This window comes from Eriocheir sinensis, chromosome 24, assembly GCF_024679095.1.
Source record: "Eriocheir sinensis breed Jianghai 21 chromosome 24, ASM2467909v1, whole genome shotgun sequence".
NCBI classification, from domain to species: domain Eukaryota; kingdom Metazoa; phylum Arthropoda; class Malacostraca; order Decapoda; family Varunidae; genus Eriocheir; species Eriocheir sinensis.
The window spans coordinates 14,533,660-14,555,382 of NC_066532.1; the positions used below are offsets into that span (position 1 = coordinate 14,533,660).

The 21,723-nt window shown below is 42.0% G+C and overlaps 1 protein-coding gene across 1 annotated transcript in view; it reads right to left on the reverse strand.

The window, feature by feature from the left end:
* LOC127003143 (neural-cadherin-like) overlaps positions 1-21,723 on the reverse strand; it is a 70,166-nt gene that overhangs the window by 32,942 nt on the left and 15,501 nt on the right. The window contains exons 9-20 of the mRNA XM_050869540.1: positions 21,643-21,723; positions 20,569-20,718; positions 20,139-20,333; positions 16,029-16,222; positions 15,225-15,314; positions 13,863-13,983; positions 12,663-12,837; positions 10,799-10,915; positions 7,176-7,337; positions 4,085-4,209; positions 3,069-3,230; positions 2,066-2,188 (exon numbers count right to left, since the gene is read on the reverse strand). The exon at positions 21,643-21,723 is cut by the window's right edge and continues 39 nt beyond it. Coding sequence (XP_050725497.1) covers positions 2,066-2,188; positions 3,069-3,230; positions 4,085-4,209; positions 7,176-7,337; positions 10,799-10,915; positions 12,663-12,837; positions 13,863-13,983; positions 15,225-15,314; positions 16,029-16,222; positions 20,139-20,333; positions 20,569-20,718; positions 21,643-21,723 — 1,695 coding nt within the window. The remainder of the gene's footprint in view (positions 1-2,065; positions 2,189-3,068; positions 3,231-4,084; positions 4,210-7,175; positions 7,338-10,798; positions 10,916-12,662; positions 12,838-13,862; positions 13,984-15,224; positions 15,315-16,028; positions 16,223-20,138; positions 20,334-20,568; positions 20,719-21,642) is intronic.

Consider the following 21,723-nt stretch of genomic DNA (forward strand, 5'->3'; position numbering starts at 1 on the left):
ATCGGAGGGAAGAAAGACCAAAAGGAAAAGAGGAAGAGGAAACAATTGAGTAAAATGACTAGGAAATAGGAAAAAAAAGAGGAACATCAGAGGGTAGAAAGGACCAAAGGAAACAAGGAAGAGGAAACAATTGAGTAAAATGACTAGTAAACAGGAAAAAGAGGAACATCGGGGATAGAAAGACCAAAAGGAAAAGAGGAAGAAGGAAAAATAGGAAAAGAGGGGAGAAAACGGGAAAAGGGGAGAAAGAAGAACGTTAGTGAGTGAGAAAAGGGAAAGGAAGATGAAGAAGAAAAGAGGAAGAGGAAAAATCTACCAAAAATGAGAGGAAAATAAGAAAAAAATGGAGAAACGGAAAGGGGAGAAAGAGGAAAAAGAACTGGAAATGGGAGAAAGAGGAGAAAGAGGAACGTCAGACCGTGAAAAGAGAAGTAAAAAGACCAAGAAAAAAGAGGAAAAAAACGAAGAAAAGAGAATAGGAAGAGGTAGAAAAGACCTACAAAGAGAGAGAAAGAGAAAGGAACGTTAGTGAGTAAAGAACGTCAGGGAGTTATAAGAGGTAAAAAGAACGAGAGGAAAAGAGGAAGAGGAAACATCGTGTAAGAAAATAGAAAAAAAGTGAAAAAAAAATAAGATGATATGAAGACCAAAAGAAAATGAAGGAGAAAAATCGACGAAAAAAAGAATAGAAAAAAAGAAAAAAACGACAAAAAGAGAGAGAGAGAGAGAGAGAGAGAGAGAGAGAGAGAGAGAGAGAGAGAGAGAGAGAGAGAGAGAGAGAGAGAGAGAGAGAGAGAGAGAGAGAGAGAGAGACAGGTGTAATCAATGCTCTCCTCTACCTGGCTGGACCCCAAACTCTCGATTTCTCCAATCACGGAAAATCACTCAGGCGGACTCTCAACGCTCTCCACTCCGCCGGTCCACCTTTTAGTCCGACCTCATCTCTCTCTCTCTCTCTCTCTCTCTCTCTCTCTCTCTCTCTCTTCTTCTCTCTTCTCTTCTTCTTCTCTCTTCTTCTTCTCTTCTCGTCTCGTCTCTGTCTCGTCTCGTCTGTCTCGTCTCGTCTCGTCTCGTCTCGTCTCGTCTCGTCTCGTCTCGTCTCGTCTCTCTCTCTCGTCTCGTCTAGTCTGTTTGTCTGTTTAGTCTGTTTAGTCTGTCTGTCTCTGTTTCTGTCTCTTTCTGTTTGTCTGTCTCCTAACATCAGAAAGAGATAGATAGATAGACAGACAGATAGGTAGATATATATATATATAGAGAGAGAGAGAGAGAGAGAGAGAGAGAGAGAGAGAGAGAGAGAGAGAGAGAGAGAGAGAGAGAGAGAGAGAGAGAGAGAGAGAGAGAGAGAGAGAGAGAGAGAGAGTTCTGAAGATTCAGGTAAGGAGCTAAAATTTCACCTGTCCAAACCAGACGTATCTATATTACCGTGGGAACAATGGTGACCTTGTAAAAGTTGAACACACACACACACACACACACACACACACACACACACACACACACACACATCATCATCATCATCATCATCATCATCGTCATCATCTGTATTTTCCCCGTACAAAAAGACAAAAAAGGGGAAGGAAAAGAAAGATCAGAAGGAATAAGGAAAAAAGGAAAAAGGAAACAGGAAAAAAGAAAGAAGAAAAGTGAAAAAGAGGAAAATAAGAGGATAATAAGACGAGGAGAATATAAAGGAAAACACACACACACACACACACACACACACACACACACGACCCCCCATACCCCACCCCCCTGTTGCACATAAACATCCCCTTCCCCCCCCACACACACACAAACATTCCCCTCTCCCAAACACAAACAAACACTTCCCCTCATCCAGCATCACCCATCTCCCCCCCATTCCCATCCCATCCCCAAACCCCCCCCCCACACACACACACACACCCCTCGCATAAACACGCCCACATTACACACATACACATTACCCTTTCCCTGACAAACACTCCCTCATCCCCACATCTCCATCCATCCCAAACACCCCCTTACATAGAAATCATTCCCCCCCCCCTCCCCCACCCCCCCCCCACACACACAAAACACTTACCCCCACGATGGAGAGCTGGCCGGTTTTTGCGTCGATGCTAAAGTTTGCCTTCTCGTTCCCTTGCCAGTAATAGAAGATGTTTTGGTCCACGTCGAGAGGCAGGTCAGGATCCATGGCCGACACCTGAGGAGGGAGAAGAGGGAGGGAAAATAAGGTTAACTGATGGAGGGAGAAAAGGAAGGGAAATGATGAAAGGAGGAAAAGGAAAAAAGGTTAGACTGGGGGAGGAAGAGAAGGGAGATAACGCAAGGTAGGAAAGGAGAGAAGGGAGAGAAGGGAGAAAATAAGGTAAAGCTGTTGGAGGGAGAGAGGGAAGAGGAAATGAAGTAAGGAGGTGGAGGAAAAAAAGGTAAGACTGGAGAAGGAAGCGAAGGGAGGTAACGTAAGGTAAGAAGGGAGAGAAGGGAGAGAAAATAAAATGTAACAGGAAGAGGGAAAGAAGGAAGGTAAAATAAGGTAGAAGGGAGAGGAAAAAGGTAAGACTGAGGAAGGAAGAGAAGGGAGATTACATAAGGTAAGACTGAAGGAGGGAGAGAAGAGAGGACATAAGGTAAGGGAGAGAAGGGAGAGAAAATAAAGTATAACAGGAAGAGGGAAAGAAGGAAGGTAAAATAAGGTAGAAGGGAGAGGAAAAAGGTAAGACTGAGGGAGGAAGAGAAGGGAGATTACGTAAGGTAAGACTGAAGGAGGGAGAGAAGGGAGGATATAAGGTAAGGGAGAGAAGGGAGAGAAAATAAAGTCAGACAGGAATAAGGAAAGAAGAAAGTTAAAATAAGGTAGAATGAAGAGGAAAAGGGTAAGACTGAGGGAGGAAGAGAAGGGAGATTACGTAAGGTAAGACTGAAGGAGGGAGAGAAGGGAGAAAATAAGGTAACCGAGAGAAGGGAGAAAAATATACTCAGACTGGAGGAGGCAGAGAAGAAAGAACAAGGACATTTTTTACCTATTCTACCATTTTTACTACAATTTTTCTACCTTATTCACCTGCCCCCAAGCTGCTCACCTGGCCGAAGGGAATGTCGCAGTCAATGTTCTCCGTGACGGTGTAGGTGTAGGCCGCGGGGTCGAACACGGGTCTCTGGTCGTTCATGTTAATTACGGCGATGGTGATGTACGTCTCCGCCATGTCGTTCGCGCCGTCACTCAGCCGAACCCGCATCGTGAACTGAGGAGGAGGAAGAAGAAGAGGAATAATAATAATAATAATAATAATAATAATAATAATAATAATAATAAGAAGAAGAAGAAGAAGAAGAAGAAGAAGAAGAAGAAGAAGAAGAAGAAGAAGAAGAAGAAGAAGAAGAAGAAAAATAAGACGAAGAAGAACAAGAACAAGAACAAGAAGAACAAGAAAAACAAGAAGAACAAGAAGAACAAGAACACGAACAAGAAGAACAAGAAGAACAAGAACAAGAACAAGAAGAACAAGAAAAACAAGAAGAACAAGAACAAGAACAAGAAGAACAAGAAAAACAAGAAGAAGAACATGAACAAGAACAAGAAGAACAAGAACAAGAAGAAGAAGAAGAAGAAGAGAGTGTGTGTGTGTGTGTGTAAAATTGGAAGAAGATGTGTGTGTGTGTGTGTGTGTGTGTGTGTGTTTAGGTAATGGATGCAAGGTGTATTTACTCACACATTCTTACCAGAGTGTTCGTAAGCGATAAAAGACAAAAAAGAAAACACTCACAAACAAACACACACACACACACACGCAAACACACACACACACACACACACACACACACACACACACACACACACACACACACAAAAAAACAAACACACACACACACACAAACACACAAAACAAACAGAGAATTATAAAGACAGACAGCCAGAAATACACACACACACACACACACACACACACACACACACACACACGAATAAACAAACAGAGAATTATATAGACAGACAGCCAGAAATACACACACACACACACACACACACACACACACACACACACACACACACACACACACACACACACACAGGTAAACACAGCCTCAGGTAACCTACATTTCGGTCTCTCACTGGGTCGTCATAGTCTAGCCCCGCGGCCACCTTCACGTCGCCCGTTGTGGAGTCGATGCTGAACTTGCGCTGCTCATTCCCTTCGACGATTTGGAAGTCGTTGTGGTTCACTGCGGGGAGGGAAGAGGTGTTTTTAAGGTAGAAAATTTGTTGTAAAAATAGGTAAAAAAAGAGGAAGGAGTTTAAGGTAGAAAAATTGTAGTAAAAATAGGTAAAGAAAGAGGAAGGAGTTTAAGGTAGAAAAATTGTAGTAAAAATAGGGAAAAAAAGAGGAAGGAGTTTAAGGTAGAAAAAATGTAGTAAAAATGGGTAAAAAGAGGAGTTTAGGGAAGAAAAATTGTAGTAAAAATATTGAAAAAAGAGGAAGGAGTTTAAGGTAGAAAAATTGTAGTAAAAATAGGTAAAAAAAAAAGAGTAGTTTAAGGTAGAAAAATTGTAGTAAAAATAGGGAAAAAAGAGGAAGGAGTTTAAGGTAGAAAAATTGTAGTAAAAATAGGGAAAAAAAGAGGAAGGAGTTTAAGGTAGAAAAATTGTAGTAAAAATAGGGAAAAAAGAGGAAGGAGTTTAAGGTAGAAAAATTGTAGTAAAAATAGGGAAAAAAAGAGGAAGGAGTTTAAGGTAGAAAAATTGTAGTAAAAATAGGGAAAAAAGAGGAAGGAGTTTAAGGTAGAAAAATTGTAGTAAAAATAGGGAAAAAAAGAGGAAGGAGTTTAAGGTAGAAAAATTGTAGTAAAAATAGGGAAAAAAAGAGGAAGGAGTTTAAGGTAGAAAAATTGTAGTAAAAATAGGGAAAAAAAGAGGAAGGAGTTTAAGGTAGAAAAATTGTAGTAAAAATAGGGAAAAAAAGAGGAAGGAGTTTAAGGTAGAAAAATTGTAGTAAAAATAGGGAAAAAAGAGGAAGGCGTTTAAGGTAGTAAAAAAATAGGAAAATAGTTAAAAGATTGTCCCTCTCTCTCTCTCTCTCCTCCATCTCTTCTTTCTCTCTCCTCGTCTCTCTCCTCGTCTCTCTACCTGGTTTCTCACCCTCTTACCTTCCTCTTCCTTCCTCTCTTTACGGGTATTTTTCGGTTCGGTGAGAACAAGAGGAGAGGACGACGAAGAGGTTAGGTCATAAAAAAGATGATCCTGAGAAAAGATACGAAGAGAAAGAGAACGAGAGGTACAAAGGAACGACCGGATGAGAACGAGAAATAAAGAAGACGAAGAAGGGAAAGATGAAGAGAAAAGAGGAACGACCGGGTGAGAACGAGAAGACGCCGAAGATATTAGAAGATAATGAGAGATGAAAAGAAAAAAAGGAACGACTGGATAAGAACGAGAAATAAAGAAGACATAGAAGAGAAAGATGAAGAGAAAAGAGGAGCGACTGAGTAAGAACGAGAAGAGAAGACGAAGAAGTTAGAAGATAAGAGAGAAGAGAAAAAAAAGTAGCGAAAAAAAGGAAGGAAAACAAAAGAAGACGAAAAGAGAAACGAAAGGAAGAAAATAAGAAGAGAGGAAAAAGAAGTTAGGAGATAAAAGAGGAAGATGAAGAGAAAAAAAAGTAGCGAAAAAAAGGAAGGAGAACAAAAAGAAGATGAAAAGAGAAACGAAAGGAAGAAAATAAGAAGAGAGGAAAAAGAAGTTAGGAGATAAAAGAGGAAGATGAAGAGAAAAAAGGCGCGAAAAAAAGGAAGGAGAAAACAAAGAAAAGATTAGAAGAGAAAAAAATGAAAATGGGAAAAAAAAGGGAGTGAAAGAAAATGAAAGCGAGTAAATAAGTGAACAATAGGAAAGACTTCGTGAGGAGGAAAAAAAGACGAAGAAAAGTTTGAAGATAAAAGATAGAAAAAAAAGACGCGAAAAAGAGGAAAAAGAACAAAAGAAGACGACCAAGAAATTAGAACACAAAAGAGGGACATCAGAGGAGAAATAAAGGAAGGACTTGGTGAGGAGAGAAAAAAAAACGAAGAAAAAGTTAAAGATAAAAGAGGGAGATGGAGAGAAAAAGAAATCGGGTGAGAACGAGAAAAGAAAACAATGAGGATAAAAGAGAAATGAAGAGAAGACGAGGAAGAAGAGGAAGACGAAGAGGAAAGAGGAACAAAAGGCTGATGATGATAAAAGAAGAGGGAGAGATTAGAAGAAGTTACTATCATCCTCACTCGTCTTCTCTCACAGCTTCATCCTAGTTTTCCTTCTCCTTGATTTCGCATTTTTTGTTTTCATATTTCTTCTCATCGTTCACTATCATAATAATGTCATAATCAATCCCTTTCAGCGTATAATCAGGGCATATATATTCTTCCTCTAACAGAACAAAGACTCTGAACTATAACACAAACTGACACTAATTTTCTACACTAGGAGTAAAATAAACGGGTAAATCCTATCTCTTACCAATATATTACCTTCCTGTTCTACTTTATTTTCTTCCTCTAACAATACAAAGACAGACTCTGCACTATAACACAATCTGACACTAATATTCTACACTAGGAGTAAAATAAACAACTAACTCCTTTCTCTTACTAATATATTACCTTCCTCTATCAGTGCTATGACAAACGATGCACTACAAGACAAGCACAAGCTATCTTATTGATCTATCTTTCGGCCACTCCTCTTGATTCTTTTGTAGGAGCAGTGAGTAGCGGGCTTTTTTTTTCATTAGTTTCCTTTCTTTTGCTCTTGAACTGTTTCCTCTACTGTAAAAAAAAAAGGAGTAGCGGGCTTTTTTTTTATTATTGTTTCCTTTCTTTTACCCTTGAACTGTTTCCTCTACTGTAAAAATAAATAAAGCACACGCTACCCTGAGAAAGAGATGACTAACTACCTTATTTCCTTTACCAGTATAGTTTTCTCCTCTATCAGTATACACGCTCTCCTCTATAACACAAACTAACACATATCCTACACTGGGAAAGAGATGAACAACAAGGTCCTTCCTCTCACCGATGTCACATATAACTAACTAACTTCTTTCCCTTACCAATATACTTTTCTCCTCTATCAGTATACACGCTCACCGCTACAACACAAACTAACACATATTCTCCACTGGGGAAGAGATAAACAACAAGGTCCTTTCTCTCACCGATGTCAGGGTCCGTCACTTTGAGAACGATGCCTGTGTCCTTCCCCACGGCCTTGTCTTCGGGGACCTGGACCTCGTAGACTCCGTTGACCATATCGAAGCTCGGAGGCACGTCGTTCATGTCCTTCACCGTGATCCAGTACATCGAGGTCCGGTTGTTGTCTGGAGGAAGGGAGGGAACGAAGAGGTGATGGGTGAGGTTGGTAACAGGAAAGGAGGTGTTGGGATATGTGTGTGTGTGTGTGTGTGTGTGTGTGTGTGTGTGTGTGTGTGTGTGTGTGTGTGTGTGTGTGTGTGTGTGTGTGTGTGTGTGTGTGTGTGTGTGTGTGTGTGTGTGTGTGTGTGTGAAAGGGAAACAGACAAACCTACACACATAAACAAAAGATGATTGGGTAAGAACGAAGAGATGATGGGTGAGGTAGTGATGGGGAGGAAGGTGATGGGATATACGTGTGAAGGGACAGACAAACCTACACACACACACACTCAGACACACAAAAAAGGAGATGATGGGGATGATGGGGTAAGACGAAGAGGTGATGGGTAAGGTTGTGAGAGGGAAGAGAGGTGATGGGATATGTGTGTGTGAAGTGAGAGACAGACAAACATACGCACACACCCATACACACAAACAGGAAGATGATGGGAAAGATGAGGATGATGGGATAAGAACAAAGAGGTGATGGGTAAGGTATGATAGGGAGGAAGGTGATGGGATTTAAGTGTGAAGGGACAGACAAACCTACACACACACACACACACACACACACACACACACAAGAAGATGATGGGGATGATGGGGTAAGGTGGTGATGGGATGGAAGGTGATAGGATGGGCTTATTTGTTGCTGTCTTATTGTTTTTTTTTTTTTGTTTTTTTTGCCTTTGAGCTGAAAAAACTTCCCTGTTATAAATAAAAAAAATAAAAACAAACCTACTCTCCCGCCATACACACACACACACACACACACACACACACACACACACACACACACACACACACACACACACAAACACAGACACACACAAACACAGACACACACAAATAGATACCTAGCGGCCGCATATCGCTTACCCAACCCGGAAAAGCTTAACTCATGATCAATTACGCGCCGCCGCTAGGTCAGGGTTGGCGGGCGGCTCGTTAACCAGCTGCAGCGAAAGAGGATACAGCGTGGAAATCGAACTGGACGGAGGAAATGAAGTTAAATATTGCTGCGCTAATCCTCATACACCGGCCCCCAAACTGTTCCCGAAGCCTCGCGTTGCCCTTCACTCTTCCAGGATACCGTCGACTTGAATTACATCGTCGACTTCATTCATGGTGTGCGGGCAAGAACGAAGGGGTGACTGGTAAGGTATGATAGGGAGAAAGGTGATGGGATGTGTGTGTGAAGGGCAGACGGAAAAACATACACACACACATACACACACACACACACACACACACACACACACACAGGAAGATGATGGGAAAGATGGGAATGATGGGATGAGAACGAAGAGGTGACTGGTAAGGTATGATAGGGAGAAAGGTGATGGGTGTGAAGGGGAGGAGGATAAACATAAACACACCCCTACACACACAAACAGGAAGATGATGGGAAAGATGGGAATGATGGGATGAGAACGAAGAGGTGATGGGTAAGATATGATTGGGAGAAAGGTGATAAGTGTGAAGGGCAAACGGAAAAACACACACACACATACACACACACAAACAGGAAGATGATGGGAATGATGGGATGAGAACGAAGAGGTGACAGGGAGAAGGTGATGGGATATAAGTGTTAAGGGACAGACAAACCTACACACACACACACACACACACACACACACACACACACACACACACACACACACACACACACACACACACAAACATGAAGATGATGGGGATGATGGGGTAAGAGGGAGGGGGTTCGCGTCCCGCCCGCCGCTACAAACAAGCTGCCAATTTTTCAGTCACCGCCGAGTGGCCTAAGACTACCCACATGCTGTCCTGAAAACCACCCATCAACACGGGCTTAAGATTCTCTCCAAAAAAGGATCAAAGATGAGCTCCGGGGGGCAGCATAAAGGGGCTATTACACTGGGCAAATTTTTTCGCGGATCTTCAGACAAACCACGATTTCCGCTGGCGTGGTTCTCATATTTCCGTGGTTTTCTGACGTGTCCACGATCTTCCAAAGCTATAGTAGATTTCACCGAAGGACGACGGTATTACTCACCATCATCATCAGCAGCAATAACAAGAAACAAATGAGAACCACGCCAGCGGAAATCGTGGTTTGACTGAAGATCCACGGAAAATTTGCCCAGTGTAATAGCCCCTTAAGCCAAGCAAAATGGCGAGACTATAAACACTTGCCTGCGCCATAACTAGCTCGGACCACCCTACAGACCCCATCAAGAAGGCCTACCGGTGCCATAGGTGAAACGCAAAGAAATAATGAACAAATAAATAAATGAAACTTCTTAAATATCTGGTGGTTTTCAAGATTTAGGTCATTCTCTCCTTCAAAAAAACGGCATTTCTCGTACGCAGTTTGTAAAGGTTGCCAGTGGACGAGGATAAAATGAGAAAATAGGGACGGAATGGCGGAATGAAGGTGAACATCGCTTTGATTATGATCCTAAACTCGCTCCCAGCCAAACAACTTGTCCCTCGCTCTCTCATTTTCGCGAACAGTCCACTTCCACAACTTCTAATTTACTTACATGTTTTTTTTCACGGTTTTCGTCCTTCCTCCCTGTGGGTAATGCTAGTTCGGGATATTGGCACCTAAGGCAACACTAATCCTGAGGTGTTCCAACATTACAAGTGCCGACAATTACCTGAACAACACTTCCCACACGCAATGAAAGAGCGAAGATACTCATTAACCCTTGCATTATGGAGTTGGACAGTATAGGGAAGACCTTGAGAGTTTACTAGCGTTAAAGACACACACATACACACACACACACACACACACACACACACAGACACACACACACACAAAGGAAGAAAGGACAAGAAACAAAAGAGCAGTAAAGAGGAGCATCGATTTCCATACATCGCCTAATTTCCACAGTTTTCTCCCATCTTTCCCACACAAACACACGCGCAAAGGAGGAAAAGAAACAAAAGAACATCATAGTGGAACATCGACAACCATACATCGCCTAATTTCCAGTGTTTTCTCCCGTCTTTCCCACACAAACACACGCGCAAGGGAAGAAAAGAAACAAAAGAACATCATAGTGGAACATCGACAACCATACGTCGCCTAATTTCCAGTGTTTTCTCCCGTCTTTCCCACACAAACACACGCGCAAAGGAAGAAAAGAAACAAAAGAGCATCATAGTGGAGCATCGACTTCCATACTCCCAACATCTTTTTACATCCATGGCCATAATCACCCTTTTTCGCCCTTCTTTACCCCTCACGCACAGACAGAAGGAAGGCCAAGAAACTAAAGACAATAATCAGAGTATAATCGCTTTCATAATTCCAACTTCTTTTCTCATATGGCATAATTTTCACGGTTTTTCATCCATCCATCCATTTTCATCCATCTTTCCCATGCAGACACAAAAGCAAGGAAAGAACAAGCAACAGAAGACCCTCGACACTCACCTCCATCAGTCACGTGCACCGGGATCCTGTACTTGTCCTCCGTCTCTCTGTCCAAGGGAACGAGCGTCTTCAGCTGACCGTCGGGCGAGAGGCTAAACTTACTGAGAAGGTCAGAGAGAGAGAGAGAGAGAGAGAGAGAGAGAGAGAGAGAGAGAGAGAGAGAGAGAGAGAGAGAGAGAGAGAGAGAGAGAGAGAGAGAGAGAGAGAGAGAGAGAGAGAGAGAGAGACGAAAAGAAAAAGAAGGAAAACAAAAGGAAGAAGAAGAAAAGGAAAGGAGGGGAAAGACAAGAAAGAAAAGAAGAGAAAAGAAGAGATAAGAGAGAGAGAGAGAGAGAGAGAGAGAGAGAGAGAGAGAGAGAGAGAGAGAGAGAGAGAGAGAGAGAGAGAGAGAGAGAGAGAGAGAGAGAGATTAATACCATGTCTCTTTACTCAATCATCAAAGCTATATCTTAAGTTCATTATTTCTATCTTTCTATACGGCTTTTAGGACCATCTGAGATAATTGCAGCTCATCTTTATACTCAGCTATCTATTGTATTTAATTTATACGAGAGATGAGAGCAAGAAGGGAGATGATCAACCGTTTGACAGCGAATTTCCTACAAGAAGACATCACCAAGCTACAGGAACGGAACAAAAAGTGGCTGCTACAATTCAGTGAAGGAAAATGTAGTCATGCACCTTGGGAGGGGATATCCAGCACACCAATACCACATGGGAAACACTCCACTATCCACCACAGAGGCAGAGAAAGACCTGGGAGTGTATGTTACCAGGCTACCAGTGAAGGGATATCCAGCATACCAATACCACATGGGAAACACTCCACTATCCACCACAGAGGCAGAGAAAGACCTGGGAGTGTATGTTACCAGGCTACCAGTGAAGGGATATCCAGCATACAAATACCACATGGAAAACACTCCACTATCCACGACAGAGGCAGAGAAAGACCTGGGAGTGTACGTTACCAGGCTACCAGTGAAGGGATATCCAGCACACCAATACCACATGGGAAACACTCCACTATCCACGACAGAGGCAGAGAAAGACCTAGGAATGTATGTTACCAGGCTACCAGTGAAGGGATATCCAGCACACCAATACCACATGGGAAACACTCCGCTATCCACCACAGAGGCAGAGAAAGACCTGGGAGTGTATGTTACCAGGCTACCAGTGAAGGGATATCCAGCACACCAATACCACATGGAAAACACTCCACTATCCACCACAGAGGCAGAGAAAGACCTGGGAGTGTATGTTACCAGGCTACCAGTGAAGGGATATCCAGCACACCAATACCACATGGGAAACACTCCACTATCCACGACAGAGGCAGAGAAAGACCTGGGAGTGTATGTTACCAGGCTACCAGTGAAGGGATATCCAGCACACCAATACCACATGGGAAACACTCCACTATCCACCACAGAGGCAGAGAAAGACCTGGGAGTGTATGTTGCCAGGCTACCAGTGAAGGGATATCCAGCACACCAATACCACATGGGAAACACTCCACTATCCACCACAGAGGCAGAGAATGACCTGGGAGTGTGTTACCAGGCTACCAGTGAAGGGATATCCAGCACACCAATACCACATGGGAAACACTCCACTATCCACCACAGAGGCAGAGAATGACCTGGGAGTGTATGTTATCAGGCAACCAGTGAAGGGATATCCAGCACACCAATACCACATGGGAAACAATCCACTATCCACCACAGAGGCAAAGAAAGACCTGGGAGTGTATGTTACCAGACTACCAGTGAAGGCCAAATCCGTGTCAATCGCAGCGGACGGGTCAAGAGAGGGAAAACGGAAGGAAGAATATAAAGAACGAGGGAAGAAGATCATGTACTCACGTTTCTGAACTCCGGCGAGGCGTCTTTGTCGATGGCTTTGATGGTGGTGATGAGGATGGGCGGGGAGTTCTCCGTGATGGCGCCGTCGAAGGGCTGCAGGATGGGGTGGATGTCGTTCACGTCCTGCACCTCCACCAAGACTTGCTGGTCCATCCTCGCGTTCTGGGTGTTCTGGGGGGAAGACACGGGGAAGAGGATAAAGAGAACTCCCCTTCGTAGTGTTGTATGAGAGAAGAGGCGAAGCATTATGAAGCTCGACACGATAGGGAAGAGCTTCAGAGTTTACCAGTGGAAGTCATGAAAGATCGAAGATACCCATTAACTCTTGCATTATGAAGTTGGATAGTATAGGGGAAATCTTGAAAGTTTACCAGTGAAAGAGATGAAAGAGCGAAGATACTCATTAACTCTTGCATTTTGGAGTTGGACAGTATAAGGAAGAGGTTGAGGGTTTACTAGTGAAAGAGATAAAAGAGCGACGATACCAATTCACTCTTGCATTAGGAAGTTGGACAGCACAGGAAAGAGGTTGGGAGTTTTCCAGTGGAAAAGATGAAAGAACGAAGATACCCATTAACTCTTGCATTATGGAGTTGGACAGTATAGAAAGAGCTTGAGAGTTTACCAGTGTTAATGAGATGAAAGATCGAAGATACTCATTACCTCTTGCATTATGGAGTTGGACAATATAGGGAAGAGCTTGAGGGTTTGCCAAAGAAAGAGATGAAAGAACGAAGATACTCATTAGCTCTTGCATTATAAAGTTCAACAACATAAGGAAGAGCTTGAGAGTTTACTAGTGAAGGAGATGAAAGAACGAAGACACTCACTAAATCTTGCATTATGAAATTGGACAGTATAGGGAAGACTTGAGAGTTAATCAGTGAAAGAGATGAAAGATCGAAGATACTCATTAAACTCTTGCATTAGGAAGTTGGACATCATAGGGAAGAGCTTGAGAGTTTACTTTTGAAAGAGATGAAAGATCGATACTCATTAACTCTTGCATTATGGAGTTGGACAGTATACGAAAGAGCTTGAGAGTTTACCAATGAAAGAGATGGAAAATCATTAGGAAGTAGGACAAAATAGGGCAAACTCTAAGTCCCTGAAATCAAACTCTTCAAACCCTCTCAAGTCCCTCCATCAACCCATCAGCTCATCCCCGAAGTCTCCCAGCGAGGCCAAACACTCACCACGACTTGCAGGATCAGCTTGTACTGCGTGATGGTCTCGTAGTCCAGGTTCCCCACCGCCAGATAGATGACCACGCCTCGACTCCCCGCGGGGCAGACTGTGTTGTCGTTGGGGAGCTTCCTGTTAAGGCGAGAAAGTGGAGGAACGATTCAGTGCAGCAGGAGAGTCAAGTAGAAAAGAAATATAGCGTAGCAGAACAACCTGTAGAAACACCCACAACCTCTACGATTATACTCTGATTATTGTCTTTAGTTTCTTGGCCTTCCTTCTGTCTGTGTGTGAGGGGTAAAGAAGGGCGAAAAAGGGTGATTATGGCCAAGGATGTAAAAAGATGTTGGGAGTAGGGAAGTCGATGCTCCACTATGATGTTCTTTTGTTTCTTTTCTTCCCTTGCGCGTATGTTAAAGAGATGAAAGATCGAAGATACTCATTAACTCTTGCATTATGGAGTTGGACAATATAGGGAAGAGCTTGAGGGTTTGCCAAAGAAAGAGATGAAAGAACGAAGATACTCATCAACTCTTGCATTATAAAGTTCGACAACATAAGGAAGAGCTTGAGAGTTTACCAGTGAAAGAGATGAAAGAACGAAGATACTAAATCTTGCAGAAATTGGACAGTATAGGGAAGACTTGAGAGTTAATCAGTGAAAGAGATGAAAGAGCGAAGATACTCATTAAACTCTTGCATTATCCAATGTGTGTAAGCCCTGGAATATTTGATAATAGGACCTAAAAGAACGTCACTTATAACCCACCCAGAAAACTAGCCTTAGAAATACCCACAACAACCCCTACAGAAGCCTTATCCAATGTGTGAAATCCCTGGAATGTTTGATAATAGGACCTAAAAGAACGTCACTTATAACCCATCCAGAAAACTAGCCTTAGAAATACCCACAACAACCCCTACAGAAGCCTTAATGTGTGTGTGAAAGCCCCGGAATGTTTGATGATATGGACCTCAAAGAACGTCACTTATAACCCACCTAGAAAACTAGCCTTATAAATGCCCACAACAACCTCTACGGAAGCCTTATCCAATGTGTTATCCAATGGAATGTTTGATATGAACCTCAAAGAACGTCACTTATATAGCCCACCCAGAAAACTAGCCTAAGAAATACCCATAACAACCTCTACGAAAGCCTTATCCAATGTGTGAAATCCCTGGAATGTTTGATAATAGGACCTAAAAGAACGTCACTTATAACCCACCCAGAAAACTAGCCTTAGAAATACCCACAACAACCTCTACGAAAGCCTCAATAAATATGTGTATGAGTCCTGATATGTCCCCCAAAATGCTTGAGAATACGCCCTTAGTTCTCGTGGCCGTCTCTAAGGGGAAGCTCAACTAACCTGGTGGCGAAGGTTCCGTCTGAGTTAGTGTCCGCTGTGTTGCCCGTCACCAGGATGAAGAAAACGTCAGGCTCTCCCGGCACGTTGGAGCTGCAGGAAAAGGAAAAAAGAAGGGAAAGGAAGGAAGGAGAAACATAAGTTAGTCAGGGGGAAGATTATAAACTTATAAACAATCAAACAGGAATCGTCAATAAACAAAAAGGTAGAGAAAACGTAAAAAAAGGAAAATGAAACGTAAAAACAAGCTACATCACACTAAAGAAAACGGGGGGAATGGACTCACTTTGCGCAGTAGGTCACAAATACAAAACAATCAACAGAAAACGTAGAAAAAAAAACATACAAAACACTAAAGAAAATGGGGTCTGACTTATACATCAACAAAAAACGTAAAGCAACCAACAAATCACTAACAGAAAACGGGGGGAATGGACTCACTTTGCGCAGTAGGTCACAAATACAAAACAATCAACAGAAAAGGTAAAAAAACAGATACAAAACACTAAAGAAAATGGGATCTGACTTATACATCAACAGAAAACGTAAGACAACCAACAAAATACTAAAGAAAACGGGGGGAATGGACTCACTTCGCGGAGTAGGTCATAAATACAAAACAATCAACAGAAAACGTAAAAAAAAAACATACAATACACTAAGGAAAATGGGATCTGACTTATACATCAACAGAAAACGTAGAAAACAGATACAAAACACTAAAGAAAATGGGATCTGACTTATACATCAACAGAAAACGTAAAGCAACCTACAAAACACTGAAAGAAAACGGGGTATATGACTTACTTCGCGCAGTAGGTCGCAATATCTGTGTTGACCGGCGCGCTCTCTGGGATGGGTCGCGGCTGCTGGGTGAATACGATGGTGGGGGGAAGGCTGCCCGAGGAGACCACCACCACCTTGATCTGCACGGTGTTGGAGAGGGGAGGCTGGCCCTTGTCCGTGGCCCGCGCCGTCAGCTGGAAGGTCTTGATGTCGGCCTGACGGGGAGAGGAAGAAGGGCAAGAAAAGAATGAGCTGAGAAGGTAAATAAAGATGCAGGAGAAAGGGAAACGAAGTATATAATGAAGACTGACGCATAACAAGAAGAGAATGAGATGAAAAGGCTAAAAGGACAGAGAGCAAGGATGAATAAAAAGAAGACATACGGAACAACAAGAAGAGAATGAGTTAATAAATGGTTAATAAAGATGCACGAGAAAGAGAAACGAAGAATATAATGAAGACTGAAGCATAACAAGAGGAGAATGAGATGAAAATGTTAATAAAGATGCAGGAGAAAGAGAGAAAAGAAGAATAGAGACATACGGAACAGCAAAAGAAAATTAGTTGAAAAGGATGAAGGAAAAAGAGAAACGAATGATAAAAGAGACATACGGAACAGCAAAAGAAAATTAGTTGAAAAGGATGAAGGAAAAAGAGAAACGAATGATAAAAGAGACATACGGAACAGCAAAAGAAAATTAGTTGAAAGAGCTAAAAAGGATACCGAAGAAAGAGAGAAAAGATGCATAAAAAAAGACACGGAACAGCAAAAAGAAAATGAGTTGAGAAGGATGAAGGAGAAAGAAAAACGAATAATAATAAAAGACAGACTGAACAGCAAGAAAATTAGTTGAAAGAGCTAAAAAGGATACCGAAGAAAGAGAGAAAGGATGCATAAAAAAGACACGGAACAGCAAAAAGAAAATAAGTTGAAAAGGATGAAGGAGAAAGAGAAACGAATAAAAAAATAAAAAAGACATAGAGAACAGCAAGAAAATAATGAGTTGGAAAGGCTAAAAAGGATACAGAGGAAAGAGAAAAGGGAAGAAAAAAAGAAGACAAACGCCATAACAAGAAAAGGATGAGATGAAAAGACTAGAAAGGATACAAGAGAAAGAGAAAAAGAAGCAATAAAAAGAAGAGATAGGCAACAAGAAAAGGATGAATTTAAAAGGCAAACAACGATACAGGGGAAAGAGAGCGAGGAAGAAAAAAGAAAATAAACCCATGTAATAGTCCTAAACAGCAAGGGGCACAACGCACTTCCTGACTCACGCCACTCACCTTATGCAAGTAGGTCACAAAATCACAGAAAAAACGTAAAAATAAGGTAGAGGAAACGTTAAAATTAAAAGAAAACGTAAAAAAGGTTGAGAAAATGTTAAAAATGTGAAGAAAACGTAAAATAAGGTAGAGAAAACGTTAAAATGAAAAGAAAACGTAAAATAAGGTAAAGAAAACGTAGAAAAGGTAAAGAAAACGTAAAATAAGGTAAAGAAAACGTAAAGGTAAAGAAAACGTAAAATAAGGTAAAGAAAACGTAGAAAAGGTAAAGAACACGTAAAATAAGGTAGAGAAAACGTTAAAATGAAAAGAAAACGTAAAATAAAACGTGAAAAGGTAAAGAACACGTAAAATAAGGTAGAGAAAACGTTAAAATGAAAAGAAAACGTAAAATAAGGTAAAGAAAACGTAGAAAAGGTAAAGAACACGTAAAATAAGGTAGAGAAAACGTTAAAATGAAAAGAAAACGTAAAATAAGGTAAAGAAAACGTAGAAAAGGTAAAGAACACGTAAAATAAGGTAGAGAAAACGTTAAAATGAAAAGAAACGTAAAATAAGGTAAAGAAAACGTAGAAAAGGTAAAGAACACGTAAAATAAGGTAGAGAAAACGTTAAAATGAAAAGAAAACGTAAAATAAGGTAAAGAAAACGTAGAAAAGGTAAAGAAAACGTAAAATAAGGTAAAGAAAACGTAGAAAAGGTAAAGAAAACGTAAAATAAGGTAAAGAAAACGTAGAAAAGGTAAAGAAAACGTAAAATAAGGTAGAGAAAACGTAAAATAAGGTAAAGAAAACGTTAAATAAGGTAGAAAACGTAAAATAAGGTAGAGAAAACGTAAAATAAGATAGAGAAAACGTAAAATAAGGTAAAGAAAACGTAAAATAAGGTAGAGAAAACGTAAAATAAGGTAAAGGAAACGTAAAAAATGTAAAGAAAACGTAAAATATGTAAATAAAACGTAAAATAAAGTAAATAAAACGTAAAAAATGTGAAGAAAACGTAAAATAAGGTAGAGAAAACGAAAAAAAGGTAGAGAAAACATTAAAAGAAAACGGGAATCTGACTTACTCTGCGCAGTAGGTCACAAACTTAAATCAAACAGAAAACGTAAAACAAGCTACAAACACTTTTTTTCCTCTCTTTTTTAAACCCCTAAACTCCCTCCTTTCCTCTAAGATGCTGTATGAACGTGTGTTACCGTACCAAACAGCAACGGTTACGGTACACTGAGACATTTTCTTGACCCTGGTTAATAACGTGGTTTTTTTTCATAACAAATAACGTGGTCCCCTCTCTGGCACCACACTTAAAATTCACCAACATAATAATTCTGTTCGTGTTAGCAGTTCAGTTTTTATGTCAGATTATACTTCAATTGTAGGAGGGTAAATAAAAAAATAAAAAAAAAATCCATTTGTTAATAGCTACGTGAAAAAAGTGGTAAATTTTAGTAACATTTTAGTACCGCAGAGGCAAAAAAACGTGTTATTGCGCAGTTACTGGTGCCAGATGTGGTGCCACGTTATTTAACCAGGGTTTTAAACGTATCGTCACTCAATTATCAGCCTGTTTCAAAACCTCTCGGAGAATTTGCTGGGAGTTTCATGGATTGTTCTGTGATGCAAGGAATAGTTTTACCAGACTTTTGCATCCTCGAAAAAAAGGCACCCCATGAAAATCCGGTTAATGTTTTCTGTGACCTTGTGAAATAATCGTACTGGGGGTGTGGTGACAGAAAATTAGGCCAGTTACGTTAAAGTTTAAAACGTTTATGTATTAATATCAGAGTCGAGCAAGCAAGACGAGGTATACACGTTGCAATCGCGTATCACTCCTCCCCCCCCACCCCCCCACCCCACCGCCGGGCATGACAGGCTCCCGATACATTTAAACAGCCGTACCATAGGAGAGGTTGGCCATCTTTACCCCAGGCGCCATGTTGTTACCAGAAGAGTCGCGCGGAATTCAAATTTAGGCAAATACAATGTAGTGCTGTTTTGTGCTCTAGGTGTGGAAGATTGGAACATAGGTGTGATGGGAGCCAGGTAAGTTTTGTGGCCTAGGCGAGGAAGATTGGAACATAGGGTTATTGGAGCCAGGTAAGTTTTGTGGCCTAGGCGAGGAAGATTGGAACATAGGAGTGATGGGAGTCAGGTAAGTTTTGTGGCCTAGGTGAGGAAGATTGGAACATAGGTGTGATGGGAGCCAGGTAAGTTTTGTGCTCTGGGTGTGGAAGATTGGAACATAGGGTTATTGGAGCCAGGTAAGTTTTGTGGCCTAGGCGAGGAAGATTGGAACATAGGGTTATTGGAGCCAGGTAAGTTTTGTGGCCTAGGCGAGGAAGATTGGAACATAGGGTTATTGGAGCCAGGTAAGTTTTGTGGCCTAGGCGAGGAAGATTGGAACATAGGGTTATTGGAGCCAGGTAAGTTTTGTGGCCTAGGCGAGGAAGATTGGAACATAGGGTTATTGGAGCCAGGTAAGTTTTGTGGCCTAGGTGTGGAAGATTGGAACATAGGTGTGATGGGAGCCAGGTAAGTTTTGTGCTCTGGGTGTGGAAGATTGGAACATAGGGTTATTGGAGCCAGGTAAGTTTTGTGGCCTAGGCGAGGAAGATTGGAACATAGGGTTATTGGAGCCAGGTAAGTTTTGTGGCCTAGGTGTGGAAGATTGGAACATAGGAGTGATGGGAGTCAGGTAAGTTTTGTGCTCTGGGTGTGGAAGATTGGAACATAGGGTTATGGGAGCCAGGTAAGTTTTGTGGCCTAGGTGAGGAAGATTGGAACATAGGTGTGATGGGAGCCAGGTAAGTTTCAAATCTGGACCTGCCTGACCCTCGCCACTCACCATGCTTTCGTCCAGCTGAGTCTCCAGCTTGATAATGCCGCTGCTGGGGTCGATGGAGAAGTAACTCGTGTCACCCGAGGTCGCGTCGAGGCTGTACGTGACCTCCGCGTTCACGCCCGTGTCGACGTCCGTGGCCGTGACCCTCAGTACCGGCGTGTTGACCCCGTGGTCCGTGGCAATGTTCTGTTCGTATATCTGTGGAAGAAAACGGGGGATCGGCTCAAGGCACCGTTTTCTTTGCTCGGTAGGAGTTATGGAAAACGGGAAGATGGATTTTGTGGTTTGTATGTGTGTGGGAGGCTTGGGGTAAAGAGGTGTGTGTGTGGGGAGTGTGTGTGTGGTGTGTGTGTGTGTGTGTGTGTGCGCGAAAGAAAGCTACATGAATCCCAGCCCCAGGTCATCATCGCCGCGGGTCGTCCTCGCCACTCACCGGCTTGTCGAAGTTCGGCGGGTTGTCGTTGACGTCCTCCACGATGACGCTGAAGGTGCACGCCTCCTGCAGGGCCTCGTCGGGCGACGCCCCGTCCTTGGCGATCACCATCAGGAAGAACTCCTTGTCCTCGCCGTCCCGGTCCAGTATCTGGCCGCCGCCGAGGAGAAGAACGCGAGGAAGTGATACACAGAGAACAGGGAGGAAACACGAAACGGAAACTAGGAAAAAAGCGTCATACTACGAGAAGAAAGGCGCAGAGATTAAAAAGGAGAAAATATAAGAAAGAACAATATACTGAATAAAAATTAAAAAACAAAAATGAAAAAAGTAATGAACACTGCAATGCCTCTCTATCTATCCATATATATATCAAGGAGCAAAAATATAAGAAAAAATATATAAGAACGTAAGAACAAAAGAACGTAAGTGATCTCCAAGTGGGCGGTGGGCTTGTATTGAGCAGCTCCTGTAAATCTAACTTCACCCAACCTTGCTATCCATGAACTTATCCAACCTCTTCTTGAATGTGCCAATCGTACTGGCACTCACCACATGACTGCCGAGCCTCCTCCACACATCCACCACGCTATTAGTGAACCAATTCTTACTCGCCTTTGTTGAATATAAATCTATCGAACTTAAAACCCATTGTTACGTGTCCTACTCGGCTCTCTTACCACCAAAACCTTATTAATACCCCCCTAATTAAAGCCCTTCGTCCATTTATAAACTTCAATCGTCCCCTCGCACCCTTCGCCTTTCTAGAAATATTATCTTTCTAGAAGTATTCTCACATGGCAAGTTTCTCAACCGTTGATTCATTTTTCTCTCATCGTCTCCTACACAGATTCGAACATTTTTATATACATTCTGTAGCAAGGTAAGAAAACCGAAAAGGAAAAAGGAGAAAGTAAAAAAACTCTGCAATATCATTCTCTCTCTCTCTCTCTCTCTCTCTCTCTATCTATCTATCTATCTATGTCTCTATCTATCTATCTATCTATGTCTCTATCTATCTATCTATCTATCTATTTATCTATCTATCTATCCATCTATCAGTCCCTCGCTTACCCTGGTGGTGGTGATGTAGCCGCTGCCCGTCTTGGTCTGGATGGCGAAGCTGTCGAAGTTGTTGGAGAGCGAGTACGACAC